General features: G+C 39.1%; 1 protein-coding gene across 5 annotated transcripts in view; it reads right to left on the bottom strand.

Moving 5' to 3' along the window:
- The window catches only part of CDKAL1 (CDK5 regulatory subunit associated protein 1-like 1), a 428,699-nt gene that overhangs the window by 258,542 nt on the left and 146,301 nt on the right, over positions 1–23,856 (bottom strand). For all 5 annotated transcript variants that reach the window (XM_014941103.1, XM_014941106.1, XM_014941102.1 and 2 more), the window contains 2 exons: positions 17,589–17,637; positions 1,994–2,114 (listed from right to left, as the gene is read on the bottom strand). In XM_014941103.1, the coding sequence (XP_014796589.1) occupies positions 1,994–2,114; positions 17,589–17,637 (170 nt within the window). The remainder of the gene's footprint in view (positions 1–1,993; positions 2,115–17,588; positions 17,638–23,856) is intronic.

Raw genomic sequence — 23,856 nt, 5'->3', positions numbered from 1 at the left:
AGTTGGGAAGACAAAGGGGAACAGAAGGACATGAAAACACAATAACCTGTATTTCGAGAGATACAGGAGTCCCTGAGAATGCAATATAGCATAGAATGGGACATTAGATAATTTAGATGTCTTATACAACTGACTTGTTTGCTTGAGGTTTTCAGAATACTCTGGTCTTATCAGGTCTTATTTGTCTCTATTCTCCATGAAATAAATATATTTTTGTGGTTCCTACTATTTTAAAATTAACCTATTGTATAACATACATATTCTATTGACCTGAGAAATGCAATAACTACTAAGCAAAGTAATTAGTATTTGTAAACTATCAGGTTCTAAATAAAAGGTTTTCTAAAGGTGACATCTTCAGAAGATGTTAATTGTCTGAAGTTGGATCAACTCAGGAAATACATTTTTAAAAAAACCAGTATGAAAAGACATATGTTCAAAATACATTAAATTTCTCTCATCAGACACCTAATGCCAAGTGTACATACCCTGCAGTTCCCTTATTGTGTTAACCTCTATAATTAGGCTACCAAAAGCCTGGTATTAGAAAGAACAATAGATTTTGACATCTTAAATGCATTACTACAAATCAAAAGACACGTAAACAAGACCGTGGCTCAATTAATTTACATCCTTGACAACATTTAGAACTAGAAAGGTATTACAAGATTAGAATGTAATAATTACTAAAGGAAAAGAAAAATTTATTTCATCTGAAACTAGAACCAAACGTAAAAGAATGCTTTGCTTATTTTTAAGCACAGGAAGGATTTTGATCACATGGGCACAAATAAGATGTTGACAGGAAAGACAATAAGGGGAAAAAATTCAACCACTGAAAGTAACTGCACCAGAAGAGCTCATATCCTGACTTCAAGAAATAATCAGTGCATGAAACTGCATTTAAAAAGGTATTCTAAGTCAGCAATATGAGAAAATGTTATCCCATATGTTTACTGTAAGTCAGAGGAAGAGAAAAAGTAACCACACTAAGCCTTGAATTAGTATTCTGACCTAAATAGCACACTACTTTTTAGAGTAAATTAGAGGCATGATTACTTAAGACAAGGAAATAAGACAGATGGAGGATAGTAGCAAAACTTTTTTATGAGATGTTTATGAAAGTGCTAGACTAAACTCAAAACAGAGAGAACTAAGATCTACCACTTTTCTTTTTCTCCAGGCAGTAAGTTTACACCTATCTGGGATGCCCAGAGCAATGCATTTTATATTTTACCACCTGGGAAATCACTACACAGGTCAGAGAAGATGGGAAAGTCAGAAGAGGATCTGTGTGGGTTTGTTTTGTTTCAATTTTTTTAAGAAACTGACCAAAGGGAGGTGACCAAGTGGAGTTGAGAAAAGGAAAGATCAAGGAAAGGAAGATTAAACTACAATTCCTCAAAGCAGAAATACGGAACAGAAAAATACTGGTAGTCTTACAGAGAGATAGGCATCCAGAGTTGCTTGGTAGGCAGAGGGTAGCTTATTTAAACAAAGAAAAGACTTAAATGTAAGCATAATAACTCTTTACAAACAGATTTGAGGGGCAAGAAGCAAATAACTATACCTAATTTAGCCCCTGATACATCTGGGCTGACAATCAGGAGCTTACAGGTATTAATGAGTTCCTAATGATATTGCTGAACTGCCTTCTGAAAAATCTAAAGAGCTCAAAAAAAAAAAAAAAAAAAACAAACACCTCTAAATGGTTTTTTCTCCTCCAATTTTCTTATGATTTTTTGGGGGGAGAAAGAGTGAGATGAACTTACAAAGAGGCTCGCATGACTGTACGAAGCTCGGGAGCAGGGCTTGTACCCAAATAAGCTGAGATTTATTTTCCAGAAAAGTGCCTTTAAAATCTTTTACTATTTAAAAGTGGTCACCCTGCCTCCCTCTGTGTAATTTAGGAGTAATATACCAGGCCTGCAGAAAGAGATAAATGGAATTTCTCGGCAGCACTGAATGTTTTATAAGTTTGGAAGATTCTTACCCTGTATTGATGGAAATTATTTCTATCAGTGGATTCTTCCTAATCTTTGGCAAATCCAGTCGTGCTCCCCCCAAACGTTTTCCATTATCCTTTTTCTGACCCAGCAGTCTCACAGAATGACCTTCAAACGAAGCACAAAAAATGCAGTCAATACAAAGCACAAGTCCCATCATATTTGTTTTGATTTGCTGTTCTTCAAAAGTAGTGTTTATACTTCAAAGATTGAAAATGAGAATGAGATGCAATAATGTAATTCCACCAGCTGGAGCATTTCAAAAGAGACACTGACAGGTAAAATAAATCATGTTAAAATGAACAAGTTATTTCACCCAATTATCTTTTCACACTTGCATTTTCTGTTTTATTCAATTAAAATGATCTAAGCAGCTTCATTTTCAGATTCTCAAGCAAATATCAACATAGCAATATTTAAACAAGTCATATGGCAGGACTAAAATATTTTCCCCCAAAATTTCATTCAAACCTAAATTAATAAGTAACAAATAAATATTTAGCTTATTGTATGGAGAACCAACACATTTCAGTCGAAGTTAAATGACTGTACTGAGGGAAAGCGCTGTGAAGTGTATCCCGATAATTTGTTCATAGATAAGCTGCTACCAAGATTTATGCTTATTTCTCACACCGAGGAGACTGCAGGTGAGAAAACTGCCTCACAGCTCCTTTTCTGAAGCCAATAATATTCAGAGAGTAAAACATAAATACTATCACCAACTGCCTACAACAGTACATCAGTCATAGCACATCAAGTCCTATATTTAAAGAGTACAAATGACAGGTTTCGCTAATATTCAGAAGCAAGATTTAAGAATGAAGAATAAAAAAACTTACATGCATGTTATTGTAATAGGTAGTATAAAATGTACCCAAGTTACAAACACAAGACTTGTATCATTCATTCCACAAAGCCTGGAATAGGCAGATAAGAGACAGCAAGGGAAAGCTAATGCTAGATACCTGAAAAGAGGTAGAAAGTAACCACTACTTGGAGGAATGTGAGAAAGTATGTATTTGTTGAAGTTGGAAAACTCTTTGACAGTACATGAAACTACAGCTACAATCTGTCAAATATTTCAGGAAAGAAAAAAACCCCTCACCCTGGAAGGAGAGGGAGGTAAAAGGAAAGCATGAAACTATGAAGTACTAGTTGAGCTATATCCAGCACAGCAAAGCAGATAACCAAATCCAGATCAATCAAAAACCATGTTCAACCAGATCTCCTCACTTACACTACCAACAGCTATTTACAAAACTAATTCATCCATCAAAGTCTTTCTCCACTACCTGTTTTGAGAAGTCATTAATAAACTTTTTAATAATGTGGCATTCTGTCATGATCTAGCCTCAACTGGCAATAAAAAAAACCATGCGGGCTTGGAAAAATTAACCCTAACCCAGTTGAAAGCAGGACACATTCATACTCTGAATTAATTTCTGTGATACGGCAACAACAGCCCAGAAATAAACAGCTACTTCTGGTAAACCATCTTTCTCAGGCTTTTTAAAATACATAAAAATTCTCAAACAAAAATGTGATCTAATGAAGAAGCGAGCAGGGCTGATACCATAATGGTTAATACTAAAAGGAGGCATTACAACATCAACAGGAATTAAAAGGCATTATTTTTGCAGTTGCATTTGACAAAAATTTCATTACAGCCTGCTGTGAATTTAGTAATATGGTAATGTGCTATTAACATTTGCCAAATTATTCACTTCTACCTTTTCATGACAGTAACAGCAATATCTTTGTCTCACATTACAATCAGTTATTTTTTAATCTAATGCTTCATTAAGGAGTTGCAAGTATGGCACCATTTTATTTACTTGTACAACAGAAGTGATTGCATTACGGTAGGCATAAGAAATAAACGAGAAGCAGAGAACATTCCTTTTTCTGTTTCCTAATACTGTGGTTTATTTGGAATAAACCGGTTTTATTCATTTTTAAAATATTCAATTGCATTGCCATAGTAAAACTGTACTTGGTTTTATGGCTGAAAACATAGTGGAGCAATTCACAGTATTCTTAAAACAATCAGGATTAACAACATAACAACAAGCTACCCAAAATCTAAACTTCATACATTTGGAACTGGGGTGAAGCCACCATTCTGAAGTTCAAAAAATAAAAACCAAACCAACAAACCACAAAAAAAAAAAAGAAAAAAACCTTGCCCCATCCCCATGTAGTATCTCAGAGGGTAGAATCAGTGGAGCTTGATCTCCTCAATGTTGCACCCTCACAACAAACAGCCATGTGAATTACTACTCTCTAATAAGAATTTAGCTCATGCCCTCCCCCTTTCTCACACTGGGAGCACGGATCAAAGAGACAAACTTTTTCATGGAACTTTGGGAAAAAGAGTATCCTTTAGACTACAAAACTTTGTTTGAAATGTGTCAGAGGAGTACAAACTAAGTAAGAGGGAGGGAAATGGAAACAATGACAGACCTGTACAGGAGGCAAAACTTTACAATCCATGTTTTCTTAGGAAAACAGGAAAAATAATAAACACTCTGGTAGTCTAGGAAATCTTGTTTACTAAAAGTACCACTTCTACCTTCTCACCGATCTTTGTCTTTCAGATGCTAGGCAGGTTACCATATACATGAGAAAAAAAAAACAAAACAACAACTTAGGACACTTTCACACAGACTATAACTCATAGTGAGCATAAGACCAAGCCTCTCATACCTTCGGAGACTCCTTTAATTCAGGAAAGAAACCCCTGACACCTCACACATGATACACTGAACATTAACACCCAAGCTCAGGAAATCTATGTCCTGGCAATCAGATATGGCAGCTTATTTACATATGAAGCATGGCCACAGTTTTTTTCCCATATTCCTACTGAATGACACTAAAGCTCAAGTTAACATGAGGCTCGCAAAACCTGTGTGGTGCTCAAGAACAATAACATCCCGGTACTTTTCACTCCAGACACCAGAGGACTAAAAAAAAGCAGTACTGGGAGATGAGTTTTAGCAGGGAGTTCAATGGTTCCAGAAGGCAAAGAGCACATGCGTGTCCAACTACAGCAATTTGTGCTGCAGGCACACAAACCTCAGTTACAGTACTCGTGACCTTAAATCCTTTTTCCCCTACTCCATACAAGGACTATTTTTGTTTCATTTTAAGTAATCACTAAAGCATCTGTTTACAGCATTGTTGCTATTAATAAAACATAACTTGATAAACATTGAATCATACTTTTTCACATGCTGTAGATCCTTTTTCCCCATCCTTATTTCAAGAAAACTTAATAAATATTTTGTCATGTTCAGTAAGACTAAGCAACATTTTTTTTAAACTGTCTAACCAGCATTATTAAGCCCACAACAACATCAAGCATAACAGAAAAAGCAGTAATTTTAAATCTCATTTATGACCTCCTTTCAAAGCTTAGAATTAGAATGGGGCAAAACACTGCGATCAAGTTTTACTTCTAAAGCATTTTATCTGATTAAGTTACATTCTCTCTGATTTCACAGGTTCGATAACAACTTAAATAAGCAAAACAAGCAGGTGTCCCAAACTTAAAAGAAGTCTTTTTTGTTTGTTTGCTTTTTTTCTTTTTTTAAAGTTTGGTACAACATTTTTGAAAATGGAGTTAATCACACCTCTACTTCCATAACCGTGAGCACTCCATCTCAGATATCAAACAAAACCCGCTCTTTTTTGATGGCTCACTGGAAAATGCAAGCTCTGAAATACAGCTTAATGACAAACAGATCTAGGCAGGTTATATTTGATAGCCTAAACATTCTAGTCCTATAAACCTCTTCTCCCACAAAGATAACTTTTCTACTTCCACATAGTCTACCAGCAGATAAAATTCTACTAAAAAAAAAAAAAATGAAAAGGTTAATTAGTGGTTTAGGTCATGCTTCAGAACAGTTCTCCACTAATTAATAGATAATTAATGCAGATTACAACACAACAGTAGCACTAACCAAGACCAGTGAGGAAGCTTACGCAGCAGAATCGCTCATAGCAAGTGTAAATGAAATCAAGCTAGAAACAGCTTAAAATGAATCATAGCTCTCTAGGTTTTGGAACTGTTTAAAATTAAACTCATCTTTACATACAAGTCAGTAGAGGCAATTCACATTACTTGGCATTGTTAGCAGAGAGGATGAAGTTGGAATGAATTAATCAGAATATTAAATCCTGTTGTTAGTCTAAAAAAGGGGTTTTAAATATGTCTGATAGACCAGTGTGCAGAACGAAATAATTTTCAGGGCGTTTATTTTCACTTGTTAAAAAGGATACACAAAAAGTAACATAATATTAATGTCATGTACATATACCTCCAATCGTAGATGTATGTGCTTCAGGACTGTGATAAGGAATGCTTGATCTTGAAATACAAATATTTGAAGAGAACATGTAATTGAATTTCTTTGCCCTAAGTTTACAACACCATTAAATGTACTGTGAACCTCAGGTTATTGTCAGACCCCTGTGACCTGGACCCACAGAAGCATGTTAATGTTATTAGAGCAAAGAGATTCAATTTGAACTGGTATTTTACTAGCTTGATACAAGGATAAGTGAGGAGGAAGTGGCCTGGTTAGTCATCTTTAGTTAGCTTTAACAACTGCCTGTCAGTGTTGCAAACACCAGTCAGATATTAATAGACCTAAAGTATTTCAAAAAACAGTGAGCTTCACTCAGTCCATAGGCTGGCACCCCTCAGTGGCTTCTGGGAAATAATATCTGCTTGAAAGATGGAAGAGGACATCCACTGAGGGTCCCTCCCCATCCCTACACACCCCAATGGTGCTACACAGTGTGCCACTGAGACACGACTCCCAGCCAGACACGGAGCAGGATTTCTTAGCTGCTCGCTTCAAAGTTCAGCGCAGACACCTCAAGCAGCTTGAAAACATGAGCTTAAAGAAAATCCTCAAAGATGCAGGAAACTCCAGCCTTGGCAGCAACAATTTCTATTGTTTTCAGCTTGTTCTATTACCCCTTCTTTCCCTTTCCCAGTTACATCATTATACTTAGAGGTTATTCACCATTTCCTGAAAGATTTCTTTCCACACAACAAGGCTGTCAATGTACCATTCTGTACTTCCCAGTTGTCTCTCAACAACCTGTCTGATCCTCTCCAGCATCTTCAGGGAAAAGGATTAAGCACTATTTCATGTACACTTGCACACATTTCCTTCCACCATTACTCACTTCTTAAGGAATACAGAGCTTCCTTTCCTTAAGGCTAACACTGGAAAAAATGGCACATGGGAGCAGGGTAATTAAGGAAGGCAAGGCCATATGAAGGGAAAACAAAGTAGCTAATTTATCCAAAGAAAAACAAAAGGAAGACATTTAAAGAGGCAGAAAAAGCAGTGATAGATTGAAAGGAGCATCAGGTAAATATAAAAGGTGAAAAGAATTAGAAAACTTAAGTAACAAAAACAGTCAAGAAAATAATAAAGAGAAAAGAGGGCCTAAGAAGATCAAATAAAAAAATTATGTGTAAAGTCAGAAGAGGAAAATCAGGAGCTATTACAAAACTTTAATATTGGATTTATTTCCGGAGTTACATTCTTCTAACTCTGCAACTACTGAGTAAAAACAACCTTCTAAACAAGTTATTTTGGATCTCTGGCAGGACTAACAGGAAAAAATAACATCTGAAATGTAGGGATGCAACACAAATTGCCTGACACACCGTACAGCTAACCTGGGCTGTTCCTCATGTTTGAGTCCACACCTCTTCTGTTTGGAAGTGCTTTAAATGCTGAGCTGGCAGTGGAGGGGCAGGCTCAGAGGTCTACCTCTGATGGAAGCTGCCCACGTGCAGCAAGGGCAGACCCTAAGCTCCTCTCCCATCTTTTCTCCCTGCCCCGCAGCACAAACAAGCTGTCCCACAGCAGACATGACTGATTGCAAAGGAATCCCCGAGCTCCCCAGAGCAATCACATGCTGCCAGACACACACAAGTGCAGAAATAACAAGGACACTAATTGGCTTCGGGCTTTGCTGTGCGAATGCTCCCACCCAAACCAACCCCAGCTGGCCAGCAGCACGTTAGCTATGTAGCGAAGGCATCCCTGAGTGTCATCAGTGGGATTTCCTGGCTCAAGTAAATACAGGGAGCAAAGAAAAGCCAAATTTAACTGGAAGAGACATGCCCTGCTCCTGGCCAAGCAACTAATATCAATTAATCCTCCTCGTATCAACAAAGGTGGGGATGTTGTGTAACAGCCAAACTCCTTCAACTGGTAGGCAGGAACTGGGTCCATTACAAGACAGGAAAGAATTCAGACTAATGCTGTCAGAATTGCTGATCTTTTCTCTGTGTGTCACAGCATCACAGGAAAATGCATGCCCTGGGCAAGGCAACCAGTCCCATCAGGTTTCTGATAGTGGGTGGTATGTTTGACACAGTCTCTTCTTTCATAAGAAGATTGCCTTCCACCCTATAGCAACTCAAAAAAAGCTTCAGAGAAGCACATATTACTAAGCATACAACACGTATGTCACTAGATTGAAATATATGCCTTGCACTTGGAATTTGCACCCAACAACAATTCTGCTTCTGAAGACTCCAGAATGTGTCTCATGGGTGAAGAGAGGGACGTCTTAAAATTCATTTTATTTAGTTTCAAAAGCAAGATTACTTAATATAGTGAGGAAGTTCAAAACTTCAGAAAAAAGCTCTGTGGGTTGCTAAAATTCATACATCCCTTTCTCTCCATTAAACATACAATACCTCTTTATTCCTGGTATTTCTCCAATGTATCCTTCAATTGTAACAGTATCTGCAAGCACTAAAACAGTAGAGTGCCACAAGTAAAACAGAAAAGGAGATAACTATGAACAAGGCATTACTGTTCATACAAAATTTTAATAAATTAAATTAAGAATGTATGTATAAGTATTCAAGAACATTTTTTACATATCCACAGTACTTCCCTCTTGAAATGCCTGTTAAGGCACTGTATTTTATTATTTTTTTTTAGAATTCAATAGCTTCACCCTACTTAACTTTAAGTCATGTGATGTTATTGTCTTCCTGAAAAAGTGACTAAACGTTAATCTGCTGTGACCTCAAACTGCTGCCTACAGTTCGACAGCTCAGAAGGACAACACTAAGAATCAGCTACAGGAAGAGCTCCCCTGACCCTCTGTCCTCACCTCTCTGTGAAGCAACACATTCGATCAGGATAAAGGATGCTGCTCAAAACCTCAGGAGGTTCTGGATAGTAAATTTCAAGGAGAAGAAGTTTTGAATCAGATGAAACAGGCTGTGTTCTGAGGAAGTGAGCTGCTCAAGGGTGGATTTTCAGAACAGCAGTACAAGTTATCTGCTTAATGTTTTGGGGTGTGCAAGATGAAGAGAACAAATTTAGCCTTAGACTGAAATGCTGAGCTGAACTTACCACTGTATGCAAAAGCAAGGTTTTACTTCCATTTCTACTCTTTCGCCATCTATTTCCACTCTTCTAAGGCTAACTAAATTTCTACTGGTTTGAACAAGGTACTCTTTGCATTTACCACCCATGAGGATGCTCTAACAGAGCTAATCCCAGCTGAGTGTAACCGATGAGAACACAACAGAAAAACAAGGGTGCTCTAAGATGGTCATTCATTGAATGTGTGGAAAAGAGCACATACCAGTCTGGAAGAAAAGTCATCTTATCCATGCACATCACAGGCTCATTTAAACAATAAGCAATCACAATTTTGTTTTTAAGATTTACAATTTGTTTCCCCCCCACTACTTGTTTTCTTCTTCTGCAGCACTATTTATCTCCTATTCAGTTTCTGCGAACTAAATTCAAGTTGTAACAATGACAGTCATAAGAGGGATAGTCAGTCATAACAGTTTTCTAAAGCAAATCAGTTAAATAACAACATTGAGAAAAATAATTACAAAACCCACCTAAAATCCTGGATCTCCTCACACACCTAGTAATCACTGCATGCCCAAAATAATTTGAACAGGCACAACAAAAACTGCAATAAACTTTGGTGTGAGAAGAGAAATCAAGTTATGGCGATGGAAATCTGTTGCCCCAGAAGATAAGATTTTTCTCTTCAGCCCACAATTATTGATGTTTTACAATGGCAATTAAAATCTGTCTTTGCAGAAGTAGTTTCTCCTCAATTACTATATATATTCCTCATTGTGCTCTATTGTTTCCTTTAAATTACAGTCTACAAAGCTAAACTCCCAGAACTGATACTGGCACAGGTAAGGGCATTACTATTTTGAACTCATTCCTTCAGTATGTCACACGTTTCCTAAGTGGTCAGAAACGGGCAATATAAACACAACCCGGTGCCCTCGCTGACGCCTCCGGCTGAACGGCAGTCCCTTCATTTAAAACCTGTAAGGCAGGATACCCTCAAGTCAGGTCCCTCACAAAGCCAATCCTTGCTGTCAAAGTTGCTCACAAATCAATGGAAAAAAAGCCCAAAATGCTACTGCTGTCAGTAATGATGCTCTTTCCACCCGTAAAGCCGTTTTCTTAGATTAAAATCTATAATTATAGATAAAAATCTATAATTATTATTGTTTAAATGGGAATAGCTCCAAAATTTCCAATCCGGGGACACAAGGGGCAGGAGGTGACATTTACCACATTATGCTGTTAACTTCAGTGCTTAATTTGTAACAAATGAGTGATGCTGAATGTTTTAACCATGGTCATTTCACCAAGTTACAGACAAGCTGTAGTTCTGTATATTGCCTACTGAAAACCCGATTTCACCCCCCCACACCTGCTTTAGTCTGTCAAATACAGATCACAGAATGGTTCAGGTTGGAAGGGACCGTAAAAATCACCGAGTTCCAACCCCCTGCTGTGAGCTGGGACACCTCCCACTAGACCAGGTTGCTCAAAGCCCCATCCAGCCTGGCCTTGAACACCTCCAGGGATGGGGCATCCACAGCTTCTCTGGGCAACCTGTTCCTGAGCCTCACCACCCTCACAGGAAAGAATTTCTTCCTAATATGTAACATAAATCTCTCCTCTTTCAGTTTAAAACCATTACCCCTCATCCTATCACTACATCCCCTGATGAAAAGTCCCTCCCCATCTTCCCTGTAGGCACTCCCCTTTAGGTACTTGAAAGGCTGCTATAAGGTCTCCTTGGAGCCTTCTCCAGGCTGAACCACCCCAACTCTCTCAGCCTGTCTTCACAGGAGAGGTGTTCCAGCCTTCTGATCATCTTCATGGCCCTCCTCTGGACCCATTCCAATAGGTCCATGTCCTTCCTGTGCTGAGGCTCCAGAGCTGGATGCACTACTCCAGGTGGGGTCTCACCAGAGAAGAGGGGCAGAATCATCTCCCTCAACCTGCTGGCCCCTTGCATAATTTTTTGCCAGTAATACCTTTACTCTTCAATAATCTCAGATAAAAAGCCAATTCTACTCCATAGAAACACCCTTGAGGATGCAGCAGTGTTCACAGAGCGTCTGTGGCAAGGGGGCTGCAGGGGTGGCCCGTGTGAGGAGCAGTTGGTTCCAACCAACCCACCTCAGGGCAGGGATGAGCCCCACAGCCATCAGCGGGGGTCTCAGGGAAAGCCTGGGTCAGAAAAGGGCAAAACCCCGCTGGCAGAAACAGTCCTGCCAGCACCAAGATGAGAGAATGGGGACGAGGTGCTGCAGGGACCCCATCAGACGTTCCCCTGCATCCCCTGGAGGAGATCAAGGTGAAGCAGGTCACCATCCTCCTGTGGCCTTTGGAGGACCACACCAGGGCAGGGTTTCTGTCAGTAGCTGCACCAAGTCCATGGGGGGCCTACGCTGGAGCAGTTCTTGGAGGACTGCATCCCATGGGAAGGCCCCAGGCTGGTGGGGAAGAGCATGGGAAGGAAGGAATGGCCAGGAGGAGCTGTTGTGGGCTTCTCACAGCCCCCATTCTCCTGTCCCTTGCTCCATTCACGGGTAGAAGAGTCAGGGATGAAGGAGCGAAGCTGAGTCTGGGAAGAAGGAGGGAAGGTAGTTTTAATTTTCTACTTGTTTCTCACCATCCCACTCTATTTTTAACTCCCCATCCCCCTGCTCCATTCACGGGTAGAAGAGTCAGGGATGAAGGAGCGAAGCTGAGTCTGGGAAGAAGGAGGGAAGGTAGTTTTAATTTTCTACTTGTTTCTCACCATCCCACTCTATTTTTAACCAGCAATAAATTAAATTAATTTTCCCCAAGTCTGTTTAGCCCATGACGGTAATTGGTAAGTGATCTCCCTGTCCTTATCGTGACCCATGAGCTTTTCCATCTTATTGTCTCCCCTGTCTTGTGGAAGAGGGGGAGCAAGAGAGCAGCTGGGTGGGGGGTACAGCAGTCAGCCAAGGTCAACCCACCACATCATGAAATAAATAAAATAGCCCATCCAAAGCTGTCCCCCCTTTCTATGCCCTTTCAAAGGACACAGAAACAGGGATTCAGTGAGGCCACCACACTCCCTCTGACCCTCCTCAAACTGCACTTCGGCACAAACACTCGGTTTCCTGACTGGGAGCCAAATGATACTTTTCCTCAAAAAGGAACTCTTGACTCCTCCAATTTTAATTCTTCATTTGGCTTGTCATCAGCTTCTTAAGTCAAGGCTATTCTGCCCACAACCACAGAAGTTGAAAAGAGACCATTTTATCTACTGTTATCAGCAGATTACGATGAAATCAAGCACCACACACAAATACTATTTAATATGCTATCATTCATATACATACATATGTACACCCACACACTCACTTTAAGGTAGGGAAATCAAGCATAAATTCTACACTTTAGTCTATATAATACAGGTACTATTTCTCTGCTCATTTTCATACAGACTGACACCGCAACCATCCATAGTCCATAATTACTAACCACATGAGGGGAACTTAACAGTTAGTAAATATCAGTTAATGTTTAAACTGGGAATGGATGGGCAACTTCACCAGACAGGTCAACGTGACTGAAACCAAGAACGGTTATGTGAAGTATAAAAGGCTCAACCCTGAAGTAATTTCCTTTGGTTGTTTTTTACAATCAAGTCTAATGACCCATTGTAAAACTATGTTTTGTGAAAGCATTAGACAGACACAATATGGACTAAACTCAATTCAACCTGTGTCCCTCATCTCCCTAAGGCCTAAGCTAAAAGCAGATTGTACACAAATACTCTGGTTCCATGACTCCCACCCCCAGAAAGCTTTAATAACATGGGATTTAAGAACTAGCAATTCAAGAAAGGGAGGAAAGATCCAAATCTCTGAAGGCCTGAATTAAAAACCAAGAAGAATCTCTACATTAGGTAGTTAAGATTTCTCCTTTAAGTTACAGAATAAATGTATTATCTTGCCTACTGTAAACTGTTTATATCCAAACTTGTACACACAGAGTATTTTTTTTTAAAGACAGCTTTTACAAGTGGTTCATCAAATGCTGACTTGAGCCATCACCATAAAGACATTCTGTGGTTCCCATCAGACAAATCGTCATCTTATTGTGACATGCTACAGAGACTTATCAGCCAAAACAGCTTTGAAATTATGTACAGGAATTTTACTTAATGATGGAACATACATCAATTATGCCCCTGTTTTCTCCTAGCTCACAGACACTGCAAATCCTTAGCAATATTCTCCTAACATACTATGTCGTCATAACATATTACCGGGAAACTAATCACGTGAGTGGAACTAGGTGCCCTGATGATGTAAAAATTGCTGTAATCCAGCCTTGGAATTTGGGATAAGTGCAGACAAAGCAAGGTTTACTAAGCTATTAAATTAGAGCCTTGCATGATGAAACTGTTCTATGTATCAGGAAGACTGACACGCTCTGGCTGCACGATTGTGGCTGTCACTTTGAGAAACCTAATTCTGAGGCCAAGATTAAATTACTTTGTATAGCTTCTAGTAGGCAGTATAGAGATTTCAGATTTTAAGTTACAATATCATTGTAAAAGTAGCTGAATATGCCTCTAGTTAAAATACATCTTGGGACACAGTACTAATCAGACATGACCTGCATACAAATACTGCACAGTTATTAAAGATTGCTTCTGGAAGTAACAGTTTATCTGATAATTTACCTGATGATTAGGAAATTTTGGAGCTGCATAAGGGTCATGATAAAAGTCAGGGTGAGATAAAAATGAGACATCACAGGGTCTCTTAAAAATTCTGTGTCTCTTTAGGCTGTTAATGCAATAATAAACATAAGTATCCTAATTTTCCATTTTCTGATGAAGAAGGATAAAAAGATACAGCCATATAAAAAGTGTTTATGAGGATTATCTCAATGGAGAGCTCAGAAGTGGAAATTATGCTGTTTTCAGACAGATGAGTTAAAGACCACCATAAAGATCTACCTCTCAAAACCATCTCTTGAACCAGCAGAATAACACTGCTCTGAAGAGTTCCTGACAATATCCTTAAGACTGAGAAATAAAGCTATATATATACAGTTCTAAATAATTCAAAGAATGTAATTTTCTTTGGAAGTACAGTAAGCTTTCAACCAATTCCAATAGGGGAGTCATTTTATTGGGGGAAAAAACAAGGAGCAGGGAAGGCAGCAAATTATTTTTAAAATGTTTTCCTCTTTGTAGGCTGCACACTACAAAATTCAAGCACCAAAGAAAAACCTAAGGTATCCTTTAAGAAAGGGGACAACTTAAAGCTGGCAACTAGGATAATCACCTTGGAATCTGGACAGAAAATCAGGACAATTCAGTTAGGCCAGCTGAATAGAGACAACAACAACTACAGAGACAACAACAACTACAGAGACAACAACAACTACAGAGACAACAACAACTACAGAGACAACAACAACTACAGAGACAACAACAACTACAGAGCACAGAGGCAATGCAGTTAAAACTTACTCAACTTAAATACTCAGTCAAAACATTTTAAAAACTTTCAATCTATATACATAGTGACACGAGGGTATACCACCCATACAACCTCTTTATTTTCTTATTTAAAGATAGGTAAAGAAAATTGTATCATACAACTATGACAGATATCCAGCTTAAAACTCACTAATGTATCAGCTGGCTCTGAATTTAGAATTTGTATTTAATCCCCTGTCCTGCACCACCTCTGCCTCCTGAACCCACTTGCAGCTCCAGAAGTTATTACAAATGATGTAGATTTATGAAGACAGAGGGTTAATGTTTCATTTGGGTTTACATACATTAATTTAATCTTCTACCATGTATCTATTTCACAGTATAATATATTCTTAATACTCTGGCTTATCTATAGTATTTTACTTCACTCGGATAATGGAAGTTCCTGGTTACACTCTTTACTGTGTTTATACACAGTCAAGAAGAGCTTCACATTCTTCTACTGTTAGATGAAGGTGATTCCCAAATACATAAATTAATGCATTTTCTTTAAAGAAATGTAAATGAAAAAAGTATGATTACAGGTAAATCTATTTTTATGATTGGTTTTTGCAAAAGTAAGACATTATCGTAGGCTGTGACCCCGTCAATGTGTTGATTCTCTTTCCAATTGAAATTCTGTTTTCACAAAAGGGTTACCTCTGGAGGTCATCTTGTCCAATCCCCACACTCAAGCATGGCCACTTATATCCAGTTGCCCAGGACCATATTGAGACAGTTTTTGAATACATCCAGGGATGGAGACTCCACAACCTCCATTGGCAACCTGTGCCAGTGCTTGGTCACCCTCACAATCAAAAAGTGTTTCCTGATGTTCAGAAGGAACCTCTAGTGTGTCAGTCCGTGCCCACTGTCTTTTGTCCTATCACTGAGCACCACTGGTTCTTCTGTTCTCTTTGCACCCTCCCTTCAGGTATTTAATACACATTGATAAGATCCCCCTGAGCCTTCTTTTCTCCAGGCTGAACAGTCCCAGCTCTCTCAGCCTTTCCTCACAGGGGAGATTTTGCAGCCTCAATCCCTCAACCCTCTTTGTGGACCTTTGTTGGACTCTCTCCGTTACGTCCATGTCTCTCTCATGTGGAGCCATTTTTGTTCACTTTTTTTTCCCAATAAAACTTCAGAAATCCTGTGTTCCATTACCTGTTTAGAAATACCTGAAGGAACTGGCACTATGTATGGAATTCAGGAGCCCGCTTACTCCTTTTTATTCAAATTGCTTCTAGTAAGCTAGAAAGGAACAAAAATCTTTCCCAAAATTCCCCCTTTTAATTTAAATGTTCCTTAACATTATTTTCCAGAATTACATCAATATGTAAAATGCAATCTTGAAATCAAGTCAATGAAAAGCCTGACTTTAACAACCGCTACTAGATTGTGACTTTTCTAGTCATATAATATTCAGTCACAATAACCTGAGTAACTCTGTTCCTGAAAAAGCAGTAATGTCTGGAGTCAGTATAAATATTACAAAGGCCATTTTTTGTAAAAGGAGGGCACACTGACCCAGCTTATCATCTTAGTCCCTTAAGAATAAATAAAATTCAGGAAAATCAGATAGGGATCTGAAATGCTGTGCTGTTGTAAAAATCATGAAGCATCCTTATCTCCAACACATTGTCATAAACACCACGATGTTTCTGGGAAAACAGTTTGCTGTGTTTAATAACAAATATGAATACATTGAATATATTTCCTCTTTGTATAGTACAATAGGTTGTACCATCCCCTCCAGCCCTCCCGCCCGAAATGGATGGCATAAGGTAGGGACAAACTGGGAAAAGTTTTGGTTGGGAGTACAGAGGAGTACAGGTTTCATTTTTGAAAGCATTCGTAACAATATGAAATCCTAAGGCCTTCAAACCACAAATTTTAGAAGCCTTACACCACACTACACAATTCCTTGATAGAAACTACTTTTCTTTTAAAATTTTGAGCTGTTTTTACACTTTCACGCTGTACTTCAAAAACACCGTACTCCATCGATGTCTTGTGGACCAGACACTTGTTTATATTGAAAGTACAGCCAATTAAACTAAACCTTGTAATTTAAAGCTTCATGGAACAGTAATTTTTATGGCCTGATAAGTAATGGAGACAAACTTAGGTAACCCAGAAAGACCCAGACAAATATATTTATTTAATAGCAAATATTTACTAGTCAGGCTGCAGAAACAATGCTGCCTTTTCCCCTCTTCACTGCAGAGTACTGTGTGTACACACACATGAACACGGCCAGAGAGAACAAGGAACACAGTTACAAAAGAACATTAAACCAGTGGGTAATTTATCTGTCCTGCTAAGGGAAGCTCAAGGAAGCGAGCCAAAACATCTGAAAAGAAGAAAACCCGAGGGGACTAAACGTAAGAAAGCAGAGATACAGCACTGAATTAAGGGAGCACAGAAACTGTAAGGAATACTCTACACCCACCTACATCGATGCAACTTAAATGAAGTCTCCCCGGCATCATTTACCTATGAACCCGACAGGCCACAGAGCTCCTGCCAGAAAAGATCTCTGAAATTACCACTTACACGAAGCACACGTGGAGAAGCATCTCATTGCCCAAACGTTCAGCCAGAGGAGAAAGCAAGCATTTAGGTTGATAAAGAACAGAACAGCAGCGCTTTCTGTTAGCTAATGCTTACATCTGTCAGACCAGCTCAAATTGTTTCAAGCGTGATGCTTACCTTTAATAGTTTCCTCCACAACTTCTACTACACGATCTATCTGCTGAACCTAAAAAAAGTCACAAGGTCAATATCTAAGTAGTGGACATATTTTATATAAGCTCTGCTTTCAAAAGTGTATTATTTTGGATTAAGGGGTAATAAACAGTTTGGGGCAATGTTTTTAGCCTTTTTTTTTTTTTTTCCCCTGTGCACCTTGGTTCATCTGCCAAAAGTAAATTTAAAACTTACCACCTAACTTAAACCAAACTTTGTCCACAAAACCAGCAAGTTCCTGTAAGTTTGGCAAAAATCACCGAATGGTAAGAAAAGGGGGTACCCTAGTCCAGGTCTTACCTTCTGTTCTTGATCTGTGAAAGGCAGTGGTCACCCAGGCAGTCAAAAAAAGAGAAATATAGCCCCCTCAGTGTTCCCTCTCCCCAGTTTCAACACCAAAATAATAGATGGTAGAGAACATAACAAGAAACTGAAGATATTGTGAGGGCAGACTATAGGGGAGAAAATGAAGGATGTATTGCAGGGAAAAGACACTGGAACATGGGAAGAAATTAAGAATACTATGGTCAAGTTTAAGGGAACAAGACATTGTCCTGGACTTGCTGCAGGTAATGTTTGGAAATGGAAGAAGGAGAAGCCCTGATGTTTTTCACAAGACAGAATATTTAATGATGATGACATATCTCCGACAAAGACCACAAATTTATGTTTTAGTGTTACACTTGCCAAAATTCACCTATAATAGTGATATAATAATAGCAATAGTTCAGTTATTTCTTCTTAGATAGATTATTCTTTACTTAAAGTTCACGGCCAATATACTATAAAGATTTTGCTATATTAAGTAGAAGGAATCAGCACTAACACTGAAAAATTAAACATTCAAAAATTCTTAAATTTGAGATGATTCTTCTAATTTTCATCCAAATGGCATATTCTACGTAATGTCTACTATATATGCATATATATGCTTACATATATTTCAGGAAAGCCAATACAGAAAACCATACTAGCAAATTTAATTTATCTTATAATTTTTCCACAATATTCCTTTTTAAATATTGTTTCTCAAAGCTGTACATTATATGAATTTGATTTAGTATGACTTTTTCAGTCATCTCCTTGGAGTTTCTTTTCCAGTTTGTTTCAAGAACAATGAGAAAAGCACAAGTTGCACAGGCTTCAAGAGCAGAACCTGGTCTGCAACAAGGAGCCTGGAACTTGGATCCCTTACATCAAAGCCATTAAGTCTCTGTGCCCTTAAACCACCAAGTTTGTTATTTCCTGTAAACAAACGTCTGCACAATCATCTCTATTTCATGTTCATTTTCCAATCAGCCTAATAGCAGCTAAAAAAACCCCCTCATCTGTAGCTGGTGTCTGATCTAGAGTTCCCAACTAAAGTCGGTGGGAGTGTGTTCCTTTTCTTGCCTGGGAGTTGGATCAAGTCCATGTTAAACTCTATTTTTAATTTTAAAAAAAAAACCACCACCTTTTGAAATACAGCCTTTTCAAAACATAAATCTCTGCTACTTCAGATTTCTGAATACAGTGCATCATGAATTCTAGAAATTCTGTTATTTAAAGAATCACTAATATTGGCATTTTAATAACCTTATAAAAAAGATACATATTTCAATCCTTTTATGGATTACAAGCATTGATATTATAGATATACATCTATATTTAGCAATCTACTTGAAAATAAAGAACACTTAAGCAATTGTGTGGAATACGTGTATTTACATACCTGCATACATATCCCTTTTAGATATAAGTTAAAAAATTATGATCCAAGATACCTACATATAGACTTTCTACTTAATTTTTTAAAAATAAACAAAAAACCACAAGTTGAAAACAGAAGTGTACACATTTACAACTATAAATACAGACAGAGAACACAGTCTGTGCCGAACACATTGCCCAAAATACTATTGCTACATATCTCAATACTACACTGCTTAAGTTCATAATTGTTTTGAAACAAAAAACCTGGTTGATTCATAACCTGATCCACCCAGAAATAATTTCTGCATTACACATCTGGAGAAATTTTTTACATCTCCAAACCCTCTGTTAAATAAAGATACAGGAAAAAAAAAAAAATCGCAGTATATTGTATTTTCATTTTATTGGATAAATTAAATTATTCTGCTAGTCTATCAATACGACTGTTCATGAAATAATTAAAATTATAGGTCTGAGAGATAATGAGATCTGCAACTAAGAAAAATATGTTTATTCTTCTTTTTGTGTTATTTCCCACATTAAGTATTTTTCATTTGAAATTATTGGCAATTGTTTGGCTAAAGCCCCACATGCTCAAGAAGAAAATATGGAATGCTTCCAACCTTCATTCACGAAAAAGAAAAGTGTTTTTAATAAAACTGAGGTGAATCGAGAGTGAGAAGAGGGAAGGGTTTAGAAGATTCTTGTTTGAAAAAGGAAAAAAAAAGGAGGACGAGGGGCAACGGGCACAAGTTGGAACATAAGAGGTTCCACTCAAATATGAGGAGAAACTTCTTCACGGTGAGGGTGACAGAGCCCTGGAACAGGCTGCCCAGGGAGGGTGTGGAGTCCCCTTCTTTGGAGATTTTCAAGACCCGCCTGGATGCTCCTGAGTAACATGCTCTAGCTCTAGGCAATCCTGCTTCAGCAGGGGAGTTGGACTAGATGATCTCTATGGTCCCTTCCAACTCTAAAATTCAGTGAAAATTCAGTGAAAGAAAAAGGAAAAAAATCCCAAGGTCACGGTAAGGAAATTTTCTTGGGTATACAGAGGCCTGAAGGGTTCCTTTCCCCACATCTCACCAACCTTACGGATAATTCTGTTCTATCAAAGGCAGCCACAAACCTTCTTGAGTGGAGACCCAGCAAAGGCTCCATCAGGGGTTGAGAAGCCCCTGAAGCGCAGAGACTTAAAAGTTCTTAGTAGCGTATGAGGGGAAAAGCCACCATTCCTCAGCATTTCTTTGCAATGAGTCTCAACAAACCTTCTGGACTGACAGCGGGTACATTCCCACTGGATGTAGTTTGTGCGCTGTACTTGTGTCCACAGATCTTGGGAGATCTTATTTCTAATACAAGCACGCACGTGGTCCATTACAAATGGCTCTCCATTAGGTCTTGGGTCGAACAAAAGCTAAGGGGCAGACCGGAGCAGGCAGCCGAGCAGGACTACACGAACTACTCGCCCTTCCAAAAACCAAAAATCAGGGCTGATGCAGAAGCCTGGCCTGAGATGGATACGGGACAAGAGAACAAGCAGGGGCCCATGGGATAAAGGAGTAGCCAAAGCAGGAAAGTGGCTGGTCAAAAAGCAAGGAAAAAGAAGAGAGTTATATCAAAGCATGAAGCTGGAGCTGAAACAAATACCAAAAAAAAATCTTTGTGCCTTCCTGGTGAGATCAGAGTGAGGCATACGTTCAGCTCAGCAACCATGTGCATCCAGCTCTTCTAAGGAAGACATGAGGCAAGACAGTGATGCTGGGGCTGAAGCTGCAGGTGACTCCTCAACACGCAAACAGGAGACAGTCACATTTCAAACCCTGTGCCTCACAGGACACCCCAGCACTCCACTGGGAGACAGAAGCCCTGAGCTCTCCAACTAAGCACCGGTAATTGGGAAAAGGAGTATGGAAATGCACATATGGTTCATTTGTCATTGAAGTCCCCCAGTTCCCTTTGTACTGTCACAATCCCATTCAACGGATGACTGGTAGGTGTGAACAGCCCAAAGACATGCTTGTAACACGCTACGCCCGTGTCTCACATCAGGTGATCTGCGAATGAAGACAGACATGCATATTGAGGAGTGTCATGTAAATTTTTCTAAGCTCTCAGACATGATCCAAGTTGTCTCAGAACCAGCATTAACATCCTGAAACTGTTTTGCAAGAGATGGACTCTGGAAAAAACACAACCTCTAAGGCAGCCCCTATAAACTAAATACTCTTAAAGGGCAGTTAAATGAGAGGTTGCACCTTTGCCCTGAGATTTGGCACTCTGTAAGAGTCATTGAGCCTCTGACCAAAGAAAACTACCTAGAAAAGGGCATGTACTAACCCATCCCAAGAGGAAGAGAAACTTTACAACTTTCTCTTCAGGGAAGCATGAAGACCTCTGCAAAGACCCTGCATTGTCATCTGAGAATCTCATACAAGACTTCATACAAGTGAAATAAACACACTTTCAGTTTAATGCATCCGCTGAAATACAAACAGAAGCATATTCTGGGTAAAGATATTTGAACCAATTTATTTCTAAAGTGATAGGACCAACACAAAACAGCAGAGGTAGTCTTCAGATGTCCCCTACAACCAAAGTTGGATAAAAAATGCTAAACATAATAAAAGCAAACAGCTCTTTTCAGTGAAGATATCCAATGTCCTAATGGTCTTTTTCGAGAGAGAAGCCTCTGTGTGCTTCTCTCTGTGGCTGCAGCCATGATAAGAAAATAGAAGGCGGTCATGAAAATAAGCAATTCACAGATGTCCAATATTTTCTGGAAGACACAGAGTGCCTTTTAATGGAGTCTGCTACATGGGCATCTGTGGCACCACAGAAACATTGGTTCAAGCTGCATCACTGAAGAAGCTGAGGAACCATTTGGCCCAACCACGTATTGCAAAAAAGGTGGGAATGTGTAAGGCTTCCTGGCAGTCTAAGTGATAAAAGAAAAGGTATTAGATTTCTCTCCTCGTATTACAGCCCAGAGATAATTTCAGATGGAGTCAGCTGCAGGAAGCATATTTACACCAGAGCCACACTGCCCTTTGCCAACTGTTGCGTTGCTCATGCTTTCTGGAGTTATGCCACTGCCTGTTAGATACCGGCTATCTTGGTCCCATCTGAAGAGGATTAAATCCTACAAAGCGAGCATTTCAGTTCCTTCAGAAAATATCTCCTAATGTGACTTGAACTTTCTCTCTCTCAGAAGACAGTGTCCTACCAGGTGGTGAAAAAAATCAGTGTAGGAGTTGGGAAGCATCTTGACATTGAAATCAGCAGTTTCCCTCAAATTATCTTTTGATTCTCAGTGCAGTGATATATCAACATATGTGAGTGTAGAATACATCACACTTTGTTGTTTCCAAATCATAAGATTGCAGAATTCCTGCATCTGACACGCCATTTCCTGGAAGTGGTTGCAGGGGATAAACATCACCTGGCTGATGACTGTTGTTTCTTCTGGAGAACTGAGATCAAGCCGGTAGAACCAGGAGCAAGTACAAATGAACCAGAAACAAAGCATGAGATCTCTGACACTTGCCAGCAGCAACTGTCTGTTGGCCAAGAAGATTGTAGTTTCACCCACTGACGAGTCCCAGGTCTTACGGCTACAGACACAGTTAGTTACCAGCACTGCTTAAAAATGGCAGCTAGGTCCTCATCACAACCAGCCTTCTCAGGGATGTTACCCCAAAACAAATGCAGTTGTCCCCACAGCTTTCTTCCTTTCAGCATGGGAGGAAATGCCTTTCCACCACAGAAGGTCTGAAGGTTAAAGCTTTTTTGATGTTGACCCGACAGTAAGAACTCCCAAGAAATTACTCCCAGAGCCTCCTCTGAGTGCCCTTCCCCAGCACAGCGAGTGAGCTTCCCAGAGAGAGAAATTTCTCAGAGGGAACACAAGCAATGGGTAAGCACATCAAGAATCAGACAGTGACTACCAAGAAAAAAGATCTCGAAGCCAGTGAAGGAGGGACAAAGATCAGAAAAACTGAAGACTAGAAATGTTTACTGAAAAAAAACCCTGCAAAACAAAACAACCCAAAACCTTAGCCAATGGCTGACAGAAACTGAGGACAAGGTACCCACGATATAGGAAGGGGCAGCAGCTTGTTTGTACAGTATGAGGTTACTGCTGAAGCAAACATCAGCATTCAGCTGCTTACGAGCACCCTGGGAGCAAGCGTACATGTATATATATATATATATATTTACACACACACACTTGAAGCACAACAACCTTTTTTTCTCATCTAGGGAAAATCCTACCCATCTTTGATTTTCATTCACATAGGTAAGAAACAAATTGGTTTCTACACAGATCAAATAACCTTCGGTAATTACAACCCACTATTTGTCACCCTAATGATTCTAACTGCAGTTCACCAACTCTCAGTTTCGTCTCACCTTGGTCAGGCAGCTCTGTCAGACCTTGGATGTTAAAAGCCTACTCAGCCTATCCCCGCTCTAAAGCCAGTAAAAGGGAAATACATGGCTTCAAAAGTCACTTCAGATCTTCTAAAAATCTAAATTATCT

The sequence above is a fragment of the Calidris pugnax genome, unplaced genomic scaffold (assembly GCF_001431845.1).
Source record: "Calidris pugnax isolate Ruff unplaced genomic scaffold, ASM143184v1 scaffold8, whole genome shotgun sequence".
NCBI lineage: Eukaryota > Metazoa > Chordata > Aves > Charadriiformes > Scolopacidae > Calidris > Calidris pugnax.
Note: the sequence above shows the minus strand (reverse complement) of the source record. Positions and strands in the feature narration are given on the sequence as shown.